The sequence below is a fragment of the Coenobita brevimanus genome, chromosome 86 (genome assembly GCF_032717465.1).
Source record: "Coenobita brevimanus isolate Jiangsu-jjx chromosome 86, ASM3271746v2, whole genome shotgun sequence".
Classification (NCBI taxonomy): domain Eukaryota; kingdom Metazoa; phylum Arthropoda; class Malacostraca; order Decapoda; family Coenobitidae; genus Coenobita; species Coenobita brevimanus.
In genome coordinates this window covers 26,717,603-26,736,250 of record NC_137039.1, presented here as the reverse complement: position 1 = coordinate 26,736,250, position 18,648 = coordinate 26,717,603, and the positions used below count along the sequence as shown (strand labels likewise).

At 41.4% G+C, this 18,648-nt stretch overlaps 1 protein-coding gene across 1 annotated transcript; it reads left to right on the top strand.

The window, feature by feature from the left end:
- Positions 1 to 3,916: 3,916 nt before the first annotated feature.
- Positions 3,917 to 13,334, top strand: LOC145410622 (uncharacterized). The gene is made up of 9 exons (XM_080280735.1): positions 3,917 to 4,108; positions 6,042 to 6,245; positions 7,188 to 7,556; positions 7,931 to 8,053; positions 8,382 to 8,480; positions 9,195 to 9,344; positions 9,986 to 10,144; positions 11,330 to 11,476; positions 11,927 to 13,334. Exons 1-9 carry the CDS (start codon positions 3,917 to 3,919, stop codon positions 13,316 to 13,318), a joined length of 2,835 nt encoding a protein of 944 aa, XP_080136861.1. The 3' UTR covers positions 13,319 to 13,334.
- The last annotated feature ends 5,314 nt before the right edge of the window (positions 13,335 to 18,648 follow it).

The following is an 18,648-nucleotide window of genomic DNA, read 5'->3' as shown; positions in this document are numbered from 1 at the left end:
ACACTAAGCCTGTATCAGAATCACACTAGGCCTGCAATTGAACGGTCCCAGGTTCGATTCCCCAGCCGATTACGAGACCCTTGGGCAGGATCTCTTTACCCTAGTGTGTTAGCACCTACAGCTGAAACAGGGGCATGGACCTTATATTGACAGCAGTGTCGTAGTGTGGGGGAAAATTTGTGTGGTGCTTTCCTTGTCAGTCAGTTTTAGTTATTTTCTTTTTTCTCTTCAGCACCTCCCTGCAGTTTTTTTTTTTTTTTTTAACTTAGAGAAGACCTTTCGCAATAAGGGGCTGGAAAAAAAAACTTTCTTTGTAGTTTAATCTGGCCACGCAAGGACGATTATCCTCAGCCTGAGATTAACCTCTCGTGGTGAAATGGTTATCACTGCTTTGAACCCTTGTAAAGTGGCTGTAAAAGGCCAAAGTGGACGTATAACAGAATGAAGCTGAGGTGTGGCTTGTTACCTCTATCGCTCTATACTAATGACTGGTGTCCTTGGTCATAAATAAAAGATATATACTTAGAGATAGGGCATTACCGGATGTTATGACCCTCTCTCTCTCTCTCTCTCTCTCTCTGTTATGAACCTCTCTCTCTCTCTCTCTCTCTCTCTCTCAGCCTTCATGACCTCTTCTCTAAATGGAGTAAAATCGTCTGGTGGTATAAAAAATAAATAGCAAAAATATTTTCTCTATTGCCATACGCCTTATCAAGGAAGAGGTGACCAAGAACGAATCCCCTCCATGTTACCCTGTCCTCCGTCATCAGGCTGTCCCCTCTCCAACTCACAGCCCTCTCACTCTTATGCCTCTCCACCCCATCTCTCAATATCATCTTAGATCTCCCGCTTCCTCTCACCGTAGCTACTTTGTTATGTAATATCGTATTGAGTGCTTCAACAATGAACCCTTCTTAATAAATTAATGGTTTATTCCTGGTCTGTTTTCATTCTAGATAATTTAACTTTTAACGCAGGTGTTGTATTAATTTAATTCATTCTTGCATGTGGTCACCCTTTACCAGATTAAGGTGTCTGGCAATAAGTAGATAGATTTTTGCTACCTCCAAACGATAGCTTAGAAAAGGCCTGTTGTACGATAGCTTAGAAAAGGCCTGCCTTACTGAAGGGGTTTACTAATGCTATATCTAGCCCCATCAGTTCGAAGTATGTACATTTAGCTTAAGTAAATCACTGGCTTACAGCAATACAAAAACTCGAACTGAAGAGAATAACAACAAACCCCACCAGTTCTTGAGCTGAATAACGTTTGTAACTTAAATGTCGCCAGACTGAATGGTTCAATTCGCTTTTGTCACATGTTTGCAATGAATCAGCTCAACTAAGTGCGCGAATAGACAGAGCCAGGGGACAAGGGAAAATGGGCTGTTAGGTGAGTAAAAAATGTTTAAGCGATGTAAATACTGCATCCCAATGTCTGCTCATGAAACATTCATGACATTCCTTTTTATTATACAGCGTTATATCTGGAAATCAACACACGTCAGTAGATATTAGTACAATCCTTATACACTAATTTTCTGTGCAAAACGTAATCTAATTACCAGGAACATAGCCTTCTCACCAATTGTACAGATGCTAAGCCAAAGCTGGTGTCCTTTAGGATGTGGATGCCCTTCCTCTGGGGTTTGCTAGCAGTGTCAGTGATATTCGAGGAAAAATAATACCGTAATGACGTTTCTTAGTGATATTATGAAGAAGTGCTAATATTATTGTAGTTCAGACTCACCAACAACACTGGAAACAATGAGAACTACAGTCATAGTTTGTCACTATTGCTGTGCGAAGTGAAGACAGTTAGATAATCAACAACTTAACTGGGTTAAGTTAGCTTCTCGAAGCTTACTTTCCTGATATGTTACGATTGATAGTTGTAAGATAATCCAGGGTTGTGCCTCGTGCATCCAGCTGGTAAGTATTTAGTCGTAATTATTCGAAACAATGCTGACCCTGAAAGCTAGGTCAGGATGGGCTAGATAAGGCTATCTTCGGTATGATTAGAGTCAATACTGCTCATTTCTAGGTAAAATTAAACGTTATCTAACCAAAGTCATGTTTCCCTAACCTAACCCAGCCCATAGTGGCAGTGTTATTCCAGTTAATTATATTGCAGAGTTGGGAGTGACAAGAAAAAGATTCATAGCACCAGGAAACTTATTTGAGACTTTCTGACATTTTAAGCGATAAGTTCACACCGAACTGCATCACCGGTTGAAAGAAAAAGAATAAAATAATTAGGATTTCAGTATTTCTACATTTCAATTTTGGCAACGAAAACGTCCATTTTATACTGGGTGGTCCGTAGATAGCACTACTTTACTCACATGGCATTATTATCTGTGTTGTGAGGATAGCTGTAGTCAAGCTAAATTAGAGTAGGAAAGGCATTCTCAAAACCCAGATTTAAGTCCTCGAGATAATTACTGTAGAGTAAGATATCACAGTACTCTCTCTCTCTCTCTCTCTCTCCATACCCTTTGAACATTGGCAAAACAGTGATATATATTGCTAACCTCTTCAGCCCAGTAAAAAAAGATCTAGTAGGGGAATCATTATGTGGGAGAAATGCTGTACAACTTAACTCCTTCATCTTAGAACTGTGATCCCACCAAAAACTGAGGAAGGTCTGACGATCAAGGATATTGTGGAGTTTAAAAAGGACGAGATGTGGTGCTGATTGGAAGGGTTGATACTAACTGTAATTGTAATGATGATGATGGTGATAATTTGATGTGGCAGTGATATGATGTTGCAATGATGTGCATGTACTGTAATGGTGGTGAAATTAATGTTGATGATGGTGGGAGGGATGGTTGGGATTCTCATCACAGTTGCGATGATGGTGGTAACGAAATGTGTGGCATGGTAATAATAGAATGTACGGTACTCCTGATGTGAAAGTGATGAAGGTGATACGGATGGCTGAATTATTGATGTGCAGCTGCGATGATGATGATGATATTGATGATGCAGTAATAATAGCAGCGAAGATGGAAATGCTAATTATGGTAGACAGCAGTAGTAGTACCAACAGTACTGTAATGGCAGAGATGATAGTGACGATAACTGTTTCAATAGCAACAACGTTAATCCTAGCTATATATTCATTTTAATTTGACCTACAATTGCCATCTCCCCGTCATGAATATCGACCTATAACAGTGGATTAACATTTCAATATGATGCCAGTCAGGATGAAGTGTTATGGAAAGGATGGAGAGCCGTGGTATTACCCTTTCTTATTTACTTTTTTCAGCCAGTGAGCTTACGTGAAATAAGTTACAAATGACAGCAAGTTTTGGCCAAGTCATGATAAAAGAACTAGTTGAATAACTGATGGTTATAGACTGATGGCAGAGGTAGTAATGCAAGGAAGAGGTGGTAACACTTACTTTCACGTGTAACCAGAGACAGAGACAGAGACAGACAGACAGACAGACAGAGAATCCACACCCAACGAAACATCCCTTTCGATCGCAGCTTTCCTAATACTGAGAAAGAGAGAGAGAGAGAGAGAGAGAGAGAGAGAGAGAGAGAGAGAGAGAGACAGACAGACAGACAGACAGACAGAGAAGGGGGAGGTAGGGAGGGAGCGCAATCACAGAATCCCAGCTTCCTCTACCTGGGCAGCCACCCTCAGTGTTCTCTTGTGTGCTAAGGGGAGTGTTTGTGCTTGCTCTTTATCTTTCATTATGGAACCGGTACGTGTTGGTGGCGCTTTTTTTTTTTTTTTTCTGGAAGAACTGGCGACTTTGAAATATGTATCGGTAGTTAAAAAGAGTAGTAACTGTCGATAAATATTGCTTGACCCTGGACGTTATTTCCATCATTCTTACTATATTCTGACGTTTTTATTCACATTATATATTTCGTTCTGGATGGTTAAATTGTAGCCATGATTAACCCTGTCACCAGCTACCAACTTAGGCAGGATAAAATGTCAGAGTCTGCAAGAGTAGGATATAAAATTGATGGTACCACAAATGGGCCAAGATATGAGGGCATGCACGTTCGTCGACCATATGCCCTGCCCTGTACCATGAGACTCAAGGAGGGTGGGGGAGGGGGGGATATAGAAGTGGACGTGGTGAATACAAGAATGAGTCGGATGGAGTGAAATGTTGGTGGGCAGGGGTCTGAGATAAGAAAGTTACCGTGTGGAAATGTGTGTGTGTGTGTGTGTGTGTGTGTGTGTGTGTGTGTGTGTGTGTGTGTGTTTCAAGATATCTTCCAAGAATGAAAATGTCGAGGAGAGGTGGGTAAAGAAATACACGTGAGGGTGGGACAGGAATGGATGAGAGGAACAGGAACGGAGGCGAGGAGAGGGGAGGGGGACATGTGAGCATACCCTGCGGATGTGGGTGCTGTGGGAGATATGGTTTTGGAGTTATTACAAAGTGTTCACAAATAGCAAGACAGCTGACACTGACCATTTGTCTCACGTCTTTTGAGGCATGAAAAATTCGTCTAAGATGTGTTCTAATGCACAGATGTTGGAAACTATGAATATAAATGATTATGGATATCGGATAAACAGACCTGCGTGTTCTTGTCACTCTGAAAATATGATAATACACTACGGATCTACCTATAACAATATGAACACACTTGTGCACCATTCACACATATCCAGTATTCTCGTATGTGTATGTATAATACATCACCGTAACTTATAGGTACTGTATGATGTATTACAATATACAGTACTTCTAGGCCACTGACATACTTGCGTGATAGCAAACAAACTTGCTTATTCACGCAGCATGGTGATAAGAATTCTGGGTCATAACCTATTCTCCACCCACAGTAGTACAAGTATAGATGGTTACATTCGTTAAAGCGACTCGTGATTCGTGGAAAAAAAAAAAAAAAAAAGGAAGAAAACTCACGAGCCATTGGAAAATGGAAGTGATTGAAGCATAAGAGGATGAAGGTTTGTACACTTTTTTTTTTGCTTTTACGATACAATCAGTGACTTAAGACCCCCAAACTGAAAATACGAGGAAGATTTAAATGTTATATCATACAAGATTCAGTTTTTTATTATATAACAGACTCGAAGGGTATATGAATACTAGGGTGTATGTTTCATTTGGTTACAATATCAGCTATCAAAATTATTTCATTTACCAGTGGACAGGGCAACTTGGAAAATTCCTTACCATTTTCTCGTAGATGTCATCGACCTCCATGCAGAATAATACTGAAAGAGAATGAAGATATTACGGAAATTAAAGCAGGTAAATTGTTGAAGATTAACTCAGCCGTTTGTAATTCCACCCTTCATCGTCCCTAACAGTAGTACTTATTTTGATAATGCAAGAGTTGTTTGTACGTCGTAATTATAACACAATGGGTTTTATGCTTTCAAAGTAACTTTTTTTTACTGTTAAGTTCCTCTCGTTTTATTAGTATTTTCCTTCGTGTTCATAGTGTTTTTACGGTACTCCACAATTTCTCTCCTCCTCTTTGGCGCACCAATGGGGGGGCTTGGGGGGGTCTGCCTCCCCCAGGTCAGACCCTTTCCCCCCCCCACTCAGGCCCTTGGCCCCCACTGGAGCCCTTATTTGAAATTTCGGATAATTTAATCTGTGAACAATGTCTAGCGTTGGTTTCCTCCCCTCAAAATACGGCCTGCCCCCCCCCCCAATGTCAAAACCTGGTTACGCAACTGCTCCTCCTTCAGGATCAGTCCTCTTGTAGGGGTTAAGTCTGATAGGGGGAGCAAAGATGGAAGTGAAAACTGTTGGGGGCACACTGATTCATTTTCAGCAATCCACAGAGAAATAAAAGAAATTGACAATAAAACAGGTGGAGCATATAAACTGAGCCTCTACCGAAAGTTGGAGGACAATGGGGCAAGATGGTAAAAGTGTAAGAAATGTTTGAAACAGAAACTTGTGACAGAAAAGGAAGGAATACATAAGAAATGAAGAGGCAAGATGTAAGAATTGGTGTCTAGCACTGTACATATTTCCTCTTGCTTGTATTCTGACATTCTTCAATATTTTAACCCTCAGGTGCTGGAGAACACATCCCCAGACAGCAGGGGAGGAAGCAACAAACCCCCTCGCACTGTCCTACCTATCCCTGTTCCACCCCTCTGCCATCATGACTTGCCCTTGCCCTCGGAGAATGTGGAGCTGGAACCAGGAGAGGTGGTGTTGATTCCAGGCCTGAATGGGAAATGTATCCAGAACCCCAAAAGCCCCACCAGTGAACCTGTTTGTCATTTGCGGGGACATATCCATCAAAATCCAGATGCAAAAGAAAGAACAGTCAGGTACTCAAGGCAGTGCCCATTTGGAAAGCTAACTTATTGCAATTATCAGCAACTAGCTCAGAGGTCAGATGCAGAGGAGCCCAGTCATAAAACTTGTGAGAATCTGTTTCAAAGTGATCAAGGCTTTTGTACAGCAGGGTGTGGATGTACTGAGAAAGAAGACACTCATCAAAATTTGTTTAAGCAAGCCATTTCTCATTGCATTCTTAAGAACTGTAAAGAGAAGAGAATCTGCAGATGGGTTCCCACTATAAAGTCAAAATATTGTTTCACTAAAGTTTCTGCAAATGAGTCAAGTGGAAGTGAAAAGGATTTTAAACTGCACAAAAGCAGAATAAGTAATGACAGCCACCTGAGAACTAGAAAGGATGAAAATACTAGCAAGCCAAAGAAGAAGTTAAGTAGTGATAACAGTTGCAGACCCAAAGATCACTGTAAAAGAGATCATCAGACACGTCGCAATGGCTGGTCTTTCAGTGACTGTGAAACTCAGAGGCACAATACTAAATGCCTCAAAGACTTTTACCTCTTAAGACTTCCAGTCACAAATAATGTCCAGGTTCCTTTATTGAGGCTTCCAGCTAGAAGTCACAACCGCAGTTCACCGGTCAGCACACTCGATTCCCAGAAGGCTGTCCATCCTCCCCAACCATCAAGGTATTCGGCCAACAGCTGCATCCAAAGTCCAATATCCTCCCTGAAGACACACAGCTCCTGTCAGTTTATCAGTCTTCCTAAAACATCAAAGCTTTCACTTGATAACCACAATGACAGGAACAAATGCTTCTTAAAAACACCCAGTTCCCTTCACTTTGCCAGTCTTCCTCAAACCCTGAATCTTTCAGTTGATAACCAAATTTTCAATTCACCATCTTCCACTGAGATACCAGAGACACCACTTTCCAGTCCTTATGGTAGTAACATTCATCCAAACACACCAACGTCTCTAGCCAACCCAGATAACTTGTCCGAAGACCAGAAGTTACCAGCACGGGCACTTCCTCTGTTACATCTCTCGCACCGAGTCGAAACACAGTACACTTCACATCGACTGTGTCATGACCAAAAGAAACATTCTCAGAGTAGTGAACAGAAGGTCAAATGCACATTAAGGAGGAAGAACCATGTGACCCCAGTGATTGGTATACCACCTGAGAGCAATGTTGCCAAAGGAAGACAGTACCAAGATATCAATGGCAACAGTCTCCATCCTGCAAGAGAGTATGGGCTGAATGGTGCCTCCCAACCAAAGGTGTGCATGTGTGTAGTTGAAGTAAAGGTGGTAAGGCTGTGTTGTGTAAAGTAAAACAGGTCTTAACCTTTTTAACCTTTACAGTATTTTGATTGAACTTAAATATTTCTTTAGTATAACATGAGCTCTTTTCATTTAGTTGAGAAAAAATACAATTAATAACCGAGAGTAATGTAATTTGGGGAGCCCAGTAAACTTCAAAGAATAATGTGTAAGAGTTCCATAACTATAAATTAAAGACTTAATTAATATGACTCCCTGCAGTTGTATTGCACATAATATAAGTACAGTAATCTGTTATACTGCACATGTGCTATATTGTTTAAAATTTCTTCTGCGTACTCCTCCAGCTTACCCTAATCTTCCTTCGGCAGGTGTGGGGTGGTGAGGGCATGGAGGGGTTGGAGGTAGTGGGTGAGGTTGGGCGGGGTAGCTATGGGTCTGTATGGCTGGTACGTCGGCCGGGCTCCTCACGTCCTCGCCTTGTCCTCAAGTGTGTGAGTGTTAGCCTAAGAGAAGTGTGGTAATGTAAATATGAGTTTGGACTGAAAAGGTGTGTGAAGTGGTGGTATACAGATAACAAGGTTTGAAACTATGCGACATGGGACAGAAGTGGAATAATATAAATGTAAGGGAGGTCTGAGAAAATGTGTAGAATGGCAGTAGAGACAAGTGAGGTATGAAGGGGTTTGAGTTTGGGGTAGAAGAGGATAACAACAGCCAGTTGCTATGAACTGTTAAAGCTCAACAGTCAAGATGGATACATGGCAGTATTAGGCTAAGTCAAGAGTGGTAGACTATAGGATAATGAGATTATGTTGACAGGTGGAGCTGGCCGGGTGTGGAATACGTGAGGTGGAGGCGGCCCGGCAAGAGGTGGCCATTCTAGCTCGCCTCAGACACCCCAACATTGTCTCATACAAGGTGTGTGGACACTGTACTTGGAATTAACACCTTGAATTTGATGAAGTCTTTCATATAGTCTTCATGCTAACAGATGTTGTAATTGAACTTTAGAAAGGCTTCTCATACTGGAAGGTTCATTAAAGCATATACAGTATCTAATTCATCGTGCTGGAAAAGTAATGTTGTCTCCTATGACTCACTCAAACGAAGAAAGTCATCTGACATCAGGTGGAATAGAATACAAGAGTTGCCCTAATCATTAGAGTTAGAGTTATCTCCTTAAATGCAGTGGCTTCAATCATACATTTATAGTCAACAATGAACAGCCACTCTCATTTTACCCCATTTGAGGTTTAAGCGCAATATTTTTAAGGGTAGATATTCAGTCTGCATCCCTTGGTAGCATAACATGACTGAAAAGTATGCCATCACCTCTTGAAGACTGAATCTGTGGAATATCATCACTCTTACTGGGGCATTCTGTAGTTCGTCTGTTTTCATCTGAAGGACCTAGGCCAACCACACATTTTGATTGCTGTACTAAGTTGCAATTGCATGAAATTCACTGAGTCATAGTTATGGTGCAGGCATGAGTCTCCTTGCTTACTAATCATATCAACCCTACAGTCTGACAGCATCTGGCCATTAACTGAGTTGACGGGGGTAGAAATTTCTATTAGGTCAGAACAGATGTGCTATAACCACCTGATCTTCCCACCCCTTATCTGTCAGGGTTCATTTGAACATGAAGGACGGTTGCATGTGCTCCTGGGGTACTGCGAGGGAGGTGACCTACACACCCGCATCACACTCCAGCATGGCTCACCCTTCCCAGAGGTTAAGGTGGCGCGCTGGTTCATACAGATCACCATGGCACTGCAGGTGTGTTGGGCACCATCATCATCAATTATGCTTCTTTCTATAGTATTTTTTCAGACTTTAATTATTATTGAATGGTTTGGGTATGTGGAGGGGATGGAAGATGACAGCTGAGTGCGGAGGGTGAGAAGTCTGAATGTTGGGGGATGGAGTTGCAAGAATTTGACCAAAAAAAATTTGAGAAAAGGTCACAGAGTGTAACTTCTGGGTTAAGGGACTGAATAGAAAGGCTGCAAGAGACCAAGCAGCATGAAGAGCCACCATCATATAACCAAAGTTAGTACATGCAGGCATGTTGGAGACTTTACAAATGGACGAACAAACAAAGGATCTCATGGTGAAGAAATTAAAGTCAGTTCAATGTGTGCATAAGCAGGCCCCTGTTGTACAGTTATTCCTAGTTTCAAGTTGTTTCATCTCAAGTGGTTTCATCATTAACTTTCCGATGATTTTGCACCTCTTCTAAAGTTTGTTTGATGGCAGAAATTAGGGTATATTTATGCCTTCAGCCAATCAGTTGTGAATCAGAAGCACCATCTAACTTAGTTTTACTAAGTTGCATTTTGCACCCATACATCTTAATAGTTTAAGTGAGCACTGTCCGTATGTGACTGATGTGAACTGATGTACCTTCCCTCCCACAGTACCTGCACAGCAACAACATCCTTCACCGGGACTTGAAGACACACAACATCCTACTCACCAGGACAGGACTCATTAAGGTTGGGGACTTTGGTATCTCACGGGTCCTGTCCTCGTCTCATGATCTGGCCACAACACTTGTTGGAACACCTTATTACATGGTGTGTTTGAAGGGTGCCGCTTTGTATATTCATCTCCAGTGTTTCTCATATAAGCATAACTCCATTTTCTCTTCTTCCCCCCCCCCTCCTTCTACACTCTACAGGGTACATAGGCAGTCTTCATTATATATGACATGTGTTCAAAAATATCATGACATTTTCTGTAACACTGGCATGGAAAAAAATAAAAATGGTAAATTAACTTTCTAGGAAGTTAAGGAACTTTAGTAAGCAATCTTGGAAATAATTGCCAGAAAAGACTGTCAAACAGTATAACATAATGAAGACTTACTGCACATTGAGTTTTTTCATTATCTTTTCTTGGGATGTCATTTTTCTGTTAGCAAGTCTTGTTTTTCAGTGTATCATTATTTTGCCTTGTACTAAGAATCTTCTGAGCTGAATAGAACTGTGTAGATAATAAGAACAAAATAAAAAAAACTACATCTGCAGATTGAATGGATCAAAACTTATAATGTTGCAAGGATTAAATATTGCTCACTCTAAATAGGGACTAAATAGGGAAGCTGCCAGAGATCGAACAGCATGGAGAGATGCCACTAGGTGACCAAGGCCAACACATGCAAGCATGTTGGAGCCTACAAAAATGAAAACGAACTTTGTTAGTTATCCAGTGAAAGTTCAGTGCTGTTCCCCCAGGCTGGGAAGTTGGTGGTAGGCGTGAGTAAAGTAAGAAATAAGCTACATCATTGGAATGGGTTTTAAAAATTATTGGAATGTAGGGATTAATTATTTCTTGGTGGTAGGTAGTGGTGACCATCATCCACTCACTTGTTGTTGTGCTACCTACTTCTTCCATCACCTTTATCTTCTTTTTCTGTGTCTGCCCTCCTCTCTTCCTGTTTCTCCCATCTTTTCTGTCACTTATTAATACTGTTCTTTCCATTACATGTGGCATTAAATTGAGTGACAAGCCTAATGGTTTCCTATAAGCCAGGAAACTATTTACTGTTCCAAGTGGTAACCATATAACCAACCCATATGTGTTCCCTGCATGTCAGCAAGTGGGTTGGCAGAGGGTTAGTGCTCCTCCCTGTAAAACAACTAACACAAAGACAAACAGCCACCCCTTAAGGGATTTTGGCATTTGGCTATACTGTAGGTAGACAGATAGAAATATTTCTCACTGTCTTGTCTGATATAGTTCACCACTGTTCCTCCCAGAGTCCAGAGCTGCTGGCAGGGCGACCATACAATCACAAGAGTGACATGTGGGCGTTGGGCTGCGTGTTGTTTGAGCTGGCAACCTTGAGGCCCCCCTTCCCTGCTCATGATCTGCCCTCCCTCATATACAGGGTCTCTAGAGGCAAGGTATGAATCAGAGGAACAAGTCCACCTAATGGAATTCCTTTTGTGATCTTGTTCTTTAATAATAAAAGTCTGGCTGTTGCCATTAATTACACTGCCTGTTAGTTCTTGACAGAACCTTTATGACAAAGCTTTTCTCTGTAGGCTGTTAAAAAGTAGGTAGAGAGCTATTACAGTAATAGCTGCTCTGTAATAGTGTGTTTGTATTTTAAAATGTGCATTCATTAGTAGCCACTTGGTAGGCAAGTGATAGTGCACCTAGTCAGTATGTCTTCTCATGGGTAAATAATATCATCTGATAATAGCAGTAATAACCTGTTATGACATTATCAGATTAAAGGTGCTGAATGTATTAGACTCCACTTGTCATGCCACATGCCATTACATTTTGAAGGGGGTAATGTGAGATTAGCTGTTTTAACTTTTCTTTATCTCATTCTTTTTCCATGCCAGCTGGGTGTCCTTCCTAGCCACTACTGTGATGACCTGCGTGCCTTGGTGGCATTCCTTCTGTTCCGCCACCCCGATCACCGTCCTACAGCTTCACAGGTTCTAAAGTTGCCCTATATCCGCACACACATGACACTCTTCCTCCATGACACTGCAGGACACACCAACCAGGCCAACACAAAGCAGGGGAGTGGGGAAGGTGAGGGAGTGTGGGATGGACTGAAGGAGAGAGACATGTGGAAGGGGAGGAGGACTGAGGAGGAAGTGGAAGAAGAGAAGGAAGATGAAGAGGAGTGGGAAGACATTCAAGAAGGGAAGAAAGAGATGTGGGATGAGAAAGATGTGCATGAAAGGAAGAAAGAGATCTGGGAAGGGAATGAAAAAGAGTTGGATGGACCAAAAAAGATATGTCAGAGTAGAGACAGTAAAATAAAATATGCAGATAATGAGGGACAAAATGAAATAGAAGTTAACATAAGCAGTAGGGTTCGGGGTCGAGAAACTCTAGACATTATGAGTGTAAGGCTGAGAAACTCAGAGTTAAATTTAGATGGAGAAAGAAAGGATGAAGATGGAGAAGAACAAAGATCCTTTCAGAAGTCCAAAGACCAAAATGGTATGGCACAAAACACAAACAAGAGCAGCTGTGAATTTGTGGCTGCAGATTTTGGTTCCCTGCACATTTCTGGAGGACGGATGAGGCTTGAAGAGCGGACGAGGACAGAGCAACCACGACCAAGTGGGGAGAAGGAGTGTGGGTGTCCCCGGAATAGACACAGCTCAGCAGGACACATTGGTTCAGTGTCTCGGACTCGACGACGTAATAACAGGGAAAAGTTGGGAGTTGGGAACAAGAAGGCTGTGGGAACTAGACTTAAGGGTGATAAACCCTTTGTGGGACGAGAACCGAGAACCGGCTGGGGTGTCAGTGCTGAAAAAAATGGAACAAAAAGGAATGAGGGAAATGCAAAAGAAAAACACCAAAATGAAAATAGAGTAAAACAAAGGCATAGAAAGGCCAGAGAGGATCCAAATGGGTTTGATGATAGTGCCTCCACTCCTTCCCTGACATCATCTGCAAGGGAACGAAGGAGACTGAAGAGGTTAAAGGAAGATGAGAACAAAGAAACTGGAGATGGCATAGATGCTGAGAAGGTGTTGTCTATGTCTGGAGAGGAATATGGAGATGAGGAGGAGGAAAAGGAATGTTTTGTATACCTCCTGAACACAACACTCAAAGATACTAGGATAAAACACAAGGAGGAGAGAGATCAAGTTGAGGATATGGAACAGGAGGAAGAGGTGAGAGCTGGAGGAGGTGCACTGGAAGCTAAAATTACTGAACTGGAGGAAACCTTGGAGCGGGAGGTTGGGCAGGTGAGATCTAGATTTTGAATCTTGTTTTTCCATCATGATATAGGATGATGATGGGTTGATTAAGACGACATATTAGCTTTTTTTTTTTTTTTTTTTTTGTGACATTTTGAAGTTTAATATTTTAGTATATTTTCTCCCTACTTTCTGTATCCCTCCTTCCACCTTTTTTACTTTTTTTTTTCTAACCCCCTTCATATCATGTATATTTTGCAGGAAAGAGCAAGATCAGTGATGGAAGTGCTTAGAGGAAAGGAAGAGGAGAACAAGGAGGAACAAGAAGGTTACAAGTGGGAGAGCGAAGAGGTGACAGACAACTCAAGAGATGATGGAGATGAAGAAAGATGGAGAGTGGAGGAGGGAGAATGTGGATGTGGAGAAATGGAAAACAGTGAAAGCAAAGAGGAAGAGTGCTGGGTGGAAGAAAAGGAGAAAAATGAAAATGAAGAAAGCTTGAAAGAAGAGGATGAGGAGAAGACAATACAAAAAGACATTGTCATAGAGGCTGGTTTGTCTCCAAAAGCCACTAATACAGCATGGCAACTTGCTCTCTGCTATTCACTCAGACAGGGAGGATGTGAGTAATGTTACATAAGTCATGAAGACAGTCAGAACCCCCAACCGAATTCTTTATACGTTTTCGTTTTTCGTTTTCGTTTTCGTTTTTAAAGGCTCCAACATGCTTGCATGTGTCAGCCTTGGTCACCTAATGGCGGCTCTCCACGCTGCACGATCCATTGCAGCTTCCCTGTTCAGTCCCTTAACCCTAAGGTCACACTTAATGACCTCGTCCCATGTCTTTCTCGGTCTACCCCTCATAACCCCACCCCCAATATTAACACTTCTCACCTTCCTCACCCAATTATCATCCCCCATCCTCTCCATATGTCCAAACCACCTCAATCTACCTCTCCTCATCACAACACCAATACACTTCAGTCCCATCCTACCTCTCAACTCTTCCATTGTAAACCCAGCCCCTCCAGGCCTTGGACGCAGGGACGCACTGCACATCCACCTAATCATTGTCATTTCTGTACGTCTGAGCCGGCGAATGTCTTCCTCCTTCACTGCCCAGGTCTCACTGCCATACAGCATTACACTCCTAACACATGCTGCATACAAAGACCCCTTAGCACGTAGGGAGAGCCCTCTCAATGTCAGGAGAGGCAAGAGCTCCCTGAACTTCTTGCAACCACTTCTTACCCTAGCCACAGAGCTAGCTCCAGCCCCACCTCCAGCACACAACATGTCTCCCAAATAACAAAACTCTTCCACACACTCAAGAGATTCACTAGCAAGTTCAATCCTTTCACATCTGACGATCTGCACCTGCTCACCCTGGCACGCCGTACACATAAAATCAGCATTATCTCGCAGTCTACCTCTGATACCACTACATCTCTTATGCACCCATTTATCACACACACTGCACAAGATGGAATTACTTCCCACGCCCTTGTGGCAAACTGCACATGGCCACTCTCCCTCGTCTTTGACAGTACCGCCACCAACCCTAGATATCATCACTTTTGTTTTATCTGCATTTACCCTTAAACCCTTTTGCCCCATACCATCTCTCCACTTCCTAAACCTTTCCTCCGCCTCTCTTTCATTCTCTGCAATCAACACCAAATCATCAGCATACAACAACTCCCACGGGAGTCCGTTTCTAAAGTCACGTGAAAGGGCTTCAAGTACCATGATAAACAACATGGGACTCAAGACTGACCCCTGATGCACATCAACATTCACGGAAGACTCATCACTCAAATCTCCATTCACTCTCACCTGGGTGTGAGCACCCACATACATGGCCATAACCACCCTAACCAGCCACTCCTCCAAGCCAAGCTTTCTCATTGCCCACTTCACCACCTCTCTAGGGACTCTGTCAAAGGCCTTTTCCAAATCAACAAAAACAAAATAAAGATCCCTTCTCCTACCAATATATTTTTCCTGAAGCTGTCGAACAATGAATATGGCATCAGTGGTCCCCCTACCTGGCATAAACCCAAACTGCATCTCATCAATATTCACTCTTTCTCTAATCATACCTTCTAAAACTCTCTCCATTACCTTCATTATCTGATCTAAAAGCTTTATACCTCTATAATTTCCTCTTTCCAGGGCGTCACCCTTCCCTGTATACACATTTACAATTACACTCTTCAGCCAATCATCTGGGACAACACACTCATAAATAAAAATGACACCACATTTCCTCATAATGAATTACCATATTGGCCATGGTTAAACTGGTGTTTTCTATGGACTGGAAGCTATACCAAGTGCCAAAACCATTTAATTGCTTCCCAGCAGTTACTAAAAGCAACTGCAAAAAAAAGATATTTGAAATGCTTAATAATTTTGTACCCATGTGAGAATCTCAGCTTGAACTTTGCCTCTGTATATAGTCACTCAGAAGAAAGTGAGTGACTGTGCTTGCTGAATGTTTCCAGACAAAAGTAATGATTGTAAGGGTAGTTACTAAGCTTGTAGCTACATTTCACTCTTATAGTAGTACCTCGCATGGTTGATGGTAGCCACTCATCTACTACCTACCTGAATTCTCTTAATCCGTCCAAAAGTTATAACTATAATTCTGGTATGTAATTTAACAGTGGCTAATTATGGAATACCGTACTCATAGAATTTAGAATGCACTAAGGTAGTTTCACGGTGGTATGTTGTCCCCCTTTTTTTACATAATTTTTGCCGTAAGTCTTCAGAATACTTTTAAAAATTGCTACTTCCAGTGCTGATTTGCCATTTTTCGCAATTTCTAGATAGTACTAGTGATGTGGAGAAATATGTGAAGCTCGGAACACATCCTGCAGTTATTTTGAGGACTGCCTGTAGATGGATGACATTTTGAATATGTAGGGTGTAAAGGAAATATTGGCCATCTTCCCTTAATCCCTTCAGTCTGATGATGCATTATCTATTTTATTCTTGTTTTCCCTAGCTGATTTCCTTTCAACTTAAGGCAGACTTTTTGAAGTGGAGGTGAGTACTGTAGATTTAACATTCATAAGCCCCCTTTCTACTTAATGTCTTTCCAAAGATAAATAAAATCATTTGAAGACAACAAGACTTAAATAATATGTGATCATACTGGAGAGATTAAATCTGATTGAGTCCTTTCATGTGTAGGTCCAAAACACTGCCATCTCTTTGTACCACACAGTACCTTAGATGTAACCCACACATACTTGCTAAGTTATTTATATGAATCTCTGATGCAAAGCATAGGAACAGCTAGTCTTGTACACCAAAGAAAGTTAAATTAAGCCTATATTAGGCCTTAGAAGATCTTGATGTCACTCAGTTCATTATGTTCTTTTATACCACAGTATAAAGCCATCATTAAATAAGCTATGATTTTGTGTTCATCTGACATTTGATGAGACATCATGGATTGCTTGTTTTGTCTCATACAAACAAAAAGGTACTTTGATTTAAATATGAGTGGGAGTGTGATTCTTAAAGAAAAGAAAAATAATGTCATCTTAAATCTGTGCACATATGAGGGACAGAAATGTGCAGATTTGAGAGGGTGCTTGGACACTGAGTGTGTTAGTGAAGTGACGCACAGGGCAGACTGACGTGGTTTGAACATGTGGAGAGAATGTGTGTAATGGCTGGGTAAGATGCTGCATAGACCTGAACTTGGAAGGAAATAGCCCGGCTGTATGCTTACAGATCAAGGAAAGCATGGCATGAGGTTCTGAGAAGGTACCCTAGGGACAGGGGACATGACTGGAATGCTGCAGGAAACCATTCATCCATACTTGGAAAGCCTCCATCTGATTTAAAAAAAAAAAAAAAAAAAAAAAAAAAAAAAAAAAAAAAAAAAATGGGGGGTGGGGGAGGCTGTCCCATGCAATCATGGAACACTGCATACAATATGTATTTGTATGAAGACAACTGAAATAAAAGTTCACTTAACAAGACTTGGAGGGAACTTAGAACTGGTTGTCACAGTTCACAGTTTATTACATGTAGTGAAGCCAAAATATGGGTTACTGGAAACTGACTAAACAAATATTGTTCATACTTGCATCTGTCATTCTCCATAGATATTACTGAAGAGACTGAAACTTTTGTATTAGAGCAGATAGTTTGTGGGACCAGCATAATCATTTGTAATACAGAGATATTCCTACCAAGAGGTTGAGGTGTACAAACATGTATTTTTATTTATATAATCTATTTTGTTAAGTTTTGAAGTTTCAGAGTATTGTACTGTATTATGAAGAAAAACTATTCAGAATGAAAGTTTATACCAAATAATTTTTAGAGATTTTTGAATTTCATGTGTCCAACTGATCCTTTAACCACTGAGCACTTGATCTCACCTATATCCTAAATTTGTCCCTCTATCTCTGTCATCTCCTCCAGGTGCATTTCACTGCAGGAACCATAGTTGTTATGCAGCAAAAGAGACAAGAAGATTTCCATTCTATTCTGAAGATGGTCACTTCAGCCTCTATAATGTACGTACATGCTCATACTGGAAAGATGTGAATCGTACCCACTGTTTCCTGTACACCAGGAAAACATTTACTACGCTGGGTGGTAACCACATAACCAAATTATGGCACCTGGTGGTTTTGTGGGTAATTGTGGCGCTCCAGTCGGATTGAGCCGGTGAAGGTTTATATCCAAGGGGTGGCTGGGGTTATTGCTCACGTGATGCCACTCAGGGATGAGTGAGGCTGGTCACTCTCATCTTAAATGTCAGGACCAACATGCCTAGCCCTGGTCTCCTATGCCTCTCATGGGGCAAGGTAGGATTGGATGTTGGATGGATGGATGTACATAAAAATCTGAAAATACTGTATCCTGAAATTTAAAGCTGCATGACAAGAAATAGGATAGATTTAAGAAAGGCAGTACAGATGTAATGCCATGGGAAAAGCCAACAGACCAAACATAGAACAATTACCAAGCTACACTTGGTCTACTTCAGTGTTGCCTAAAATTGTTGTATCTCCATCTTGAATGATGAGCTGTAGTCACAAAGATGTTGCTATGTAAAGAATGTAAAGCTAGGGTATTGTCTTTTTCTGCCATTTAGCCACGGGACATTGACTGCAAAAAGACGTCGTTCTCTGCCAAGTTTAGGTGAGTGAATCGGTGCCACTAGCCTTTTCTGGCCCGGTGTGAAACAAAAGACATATCAGATCCCTGAGTAAAAAAGCTGATGACAAAGTGAAGGGCAGAATTTAATTACTGGAAGATCTTTATAATTCCACAAAGGTATACTGGTAGCAGATAAAAATAGAGGTGATGACAGGATTATTTAAATGAGCAATATACTGTTGGTGATAGCTGTGCAGGTGGCT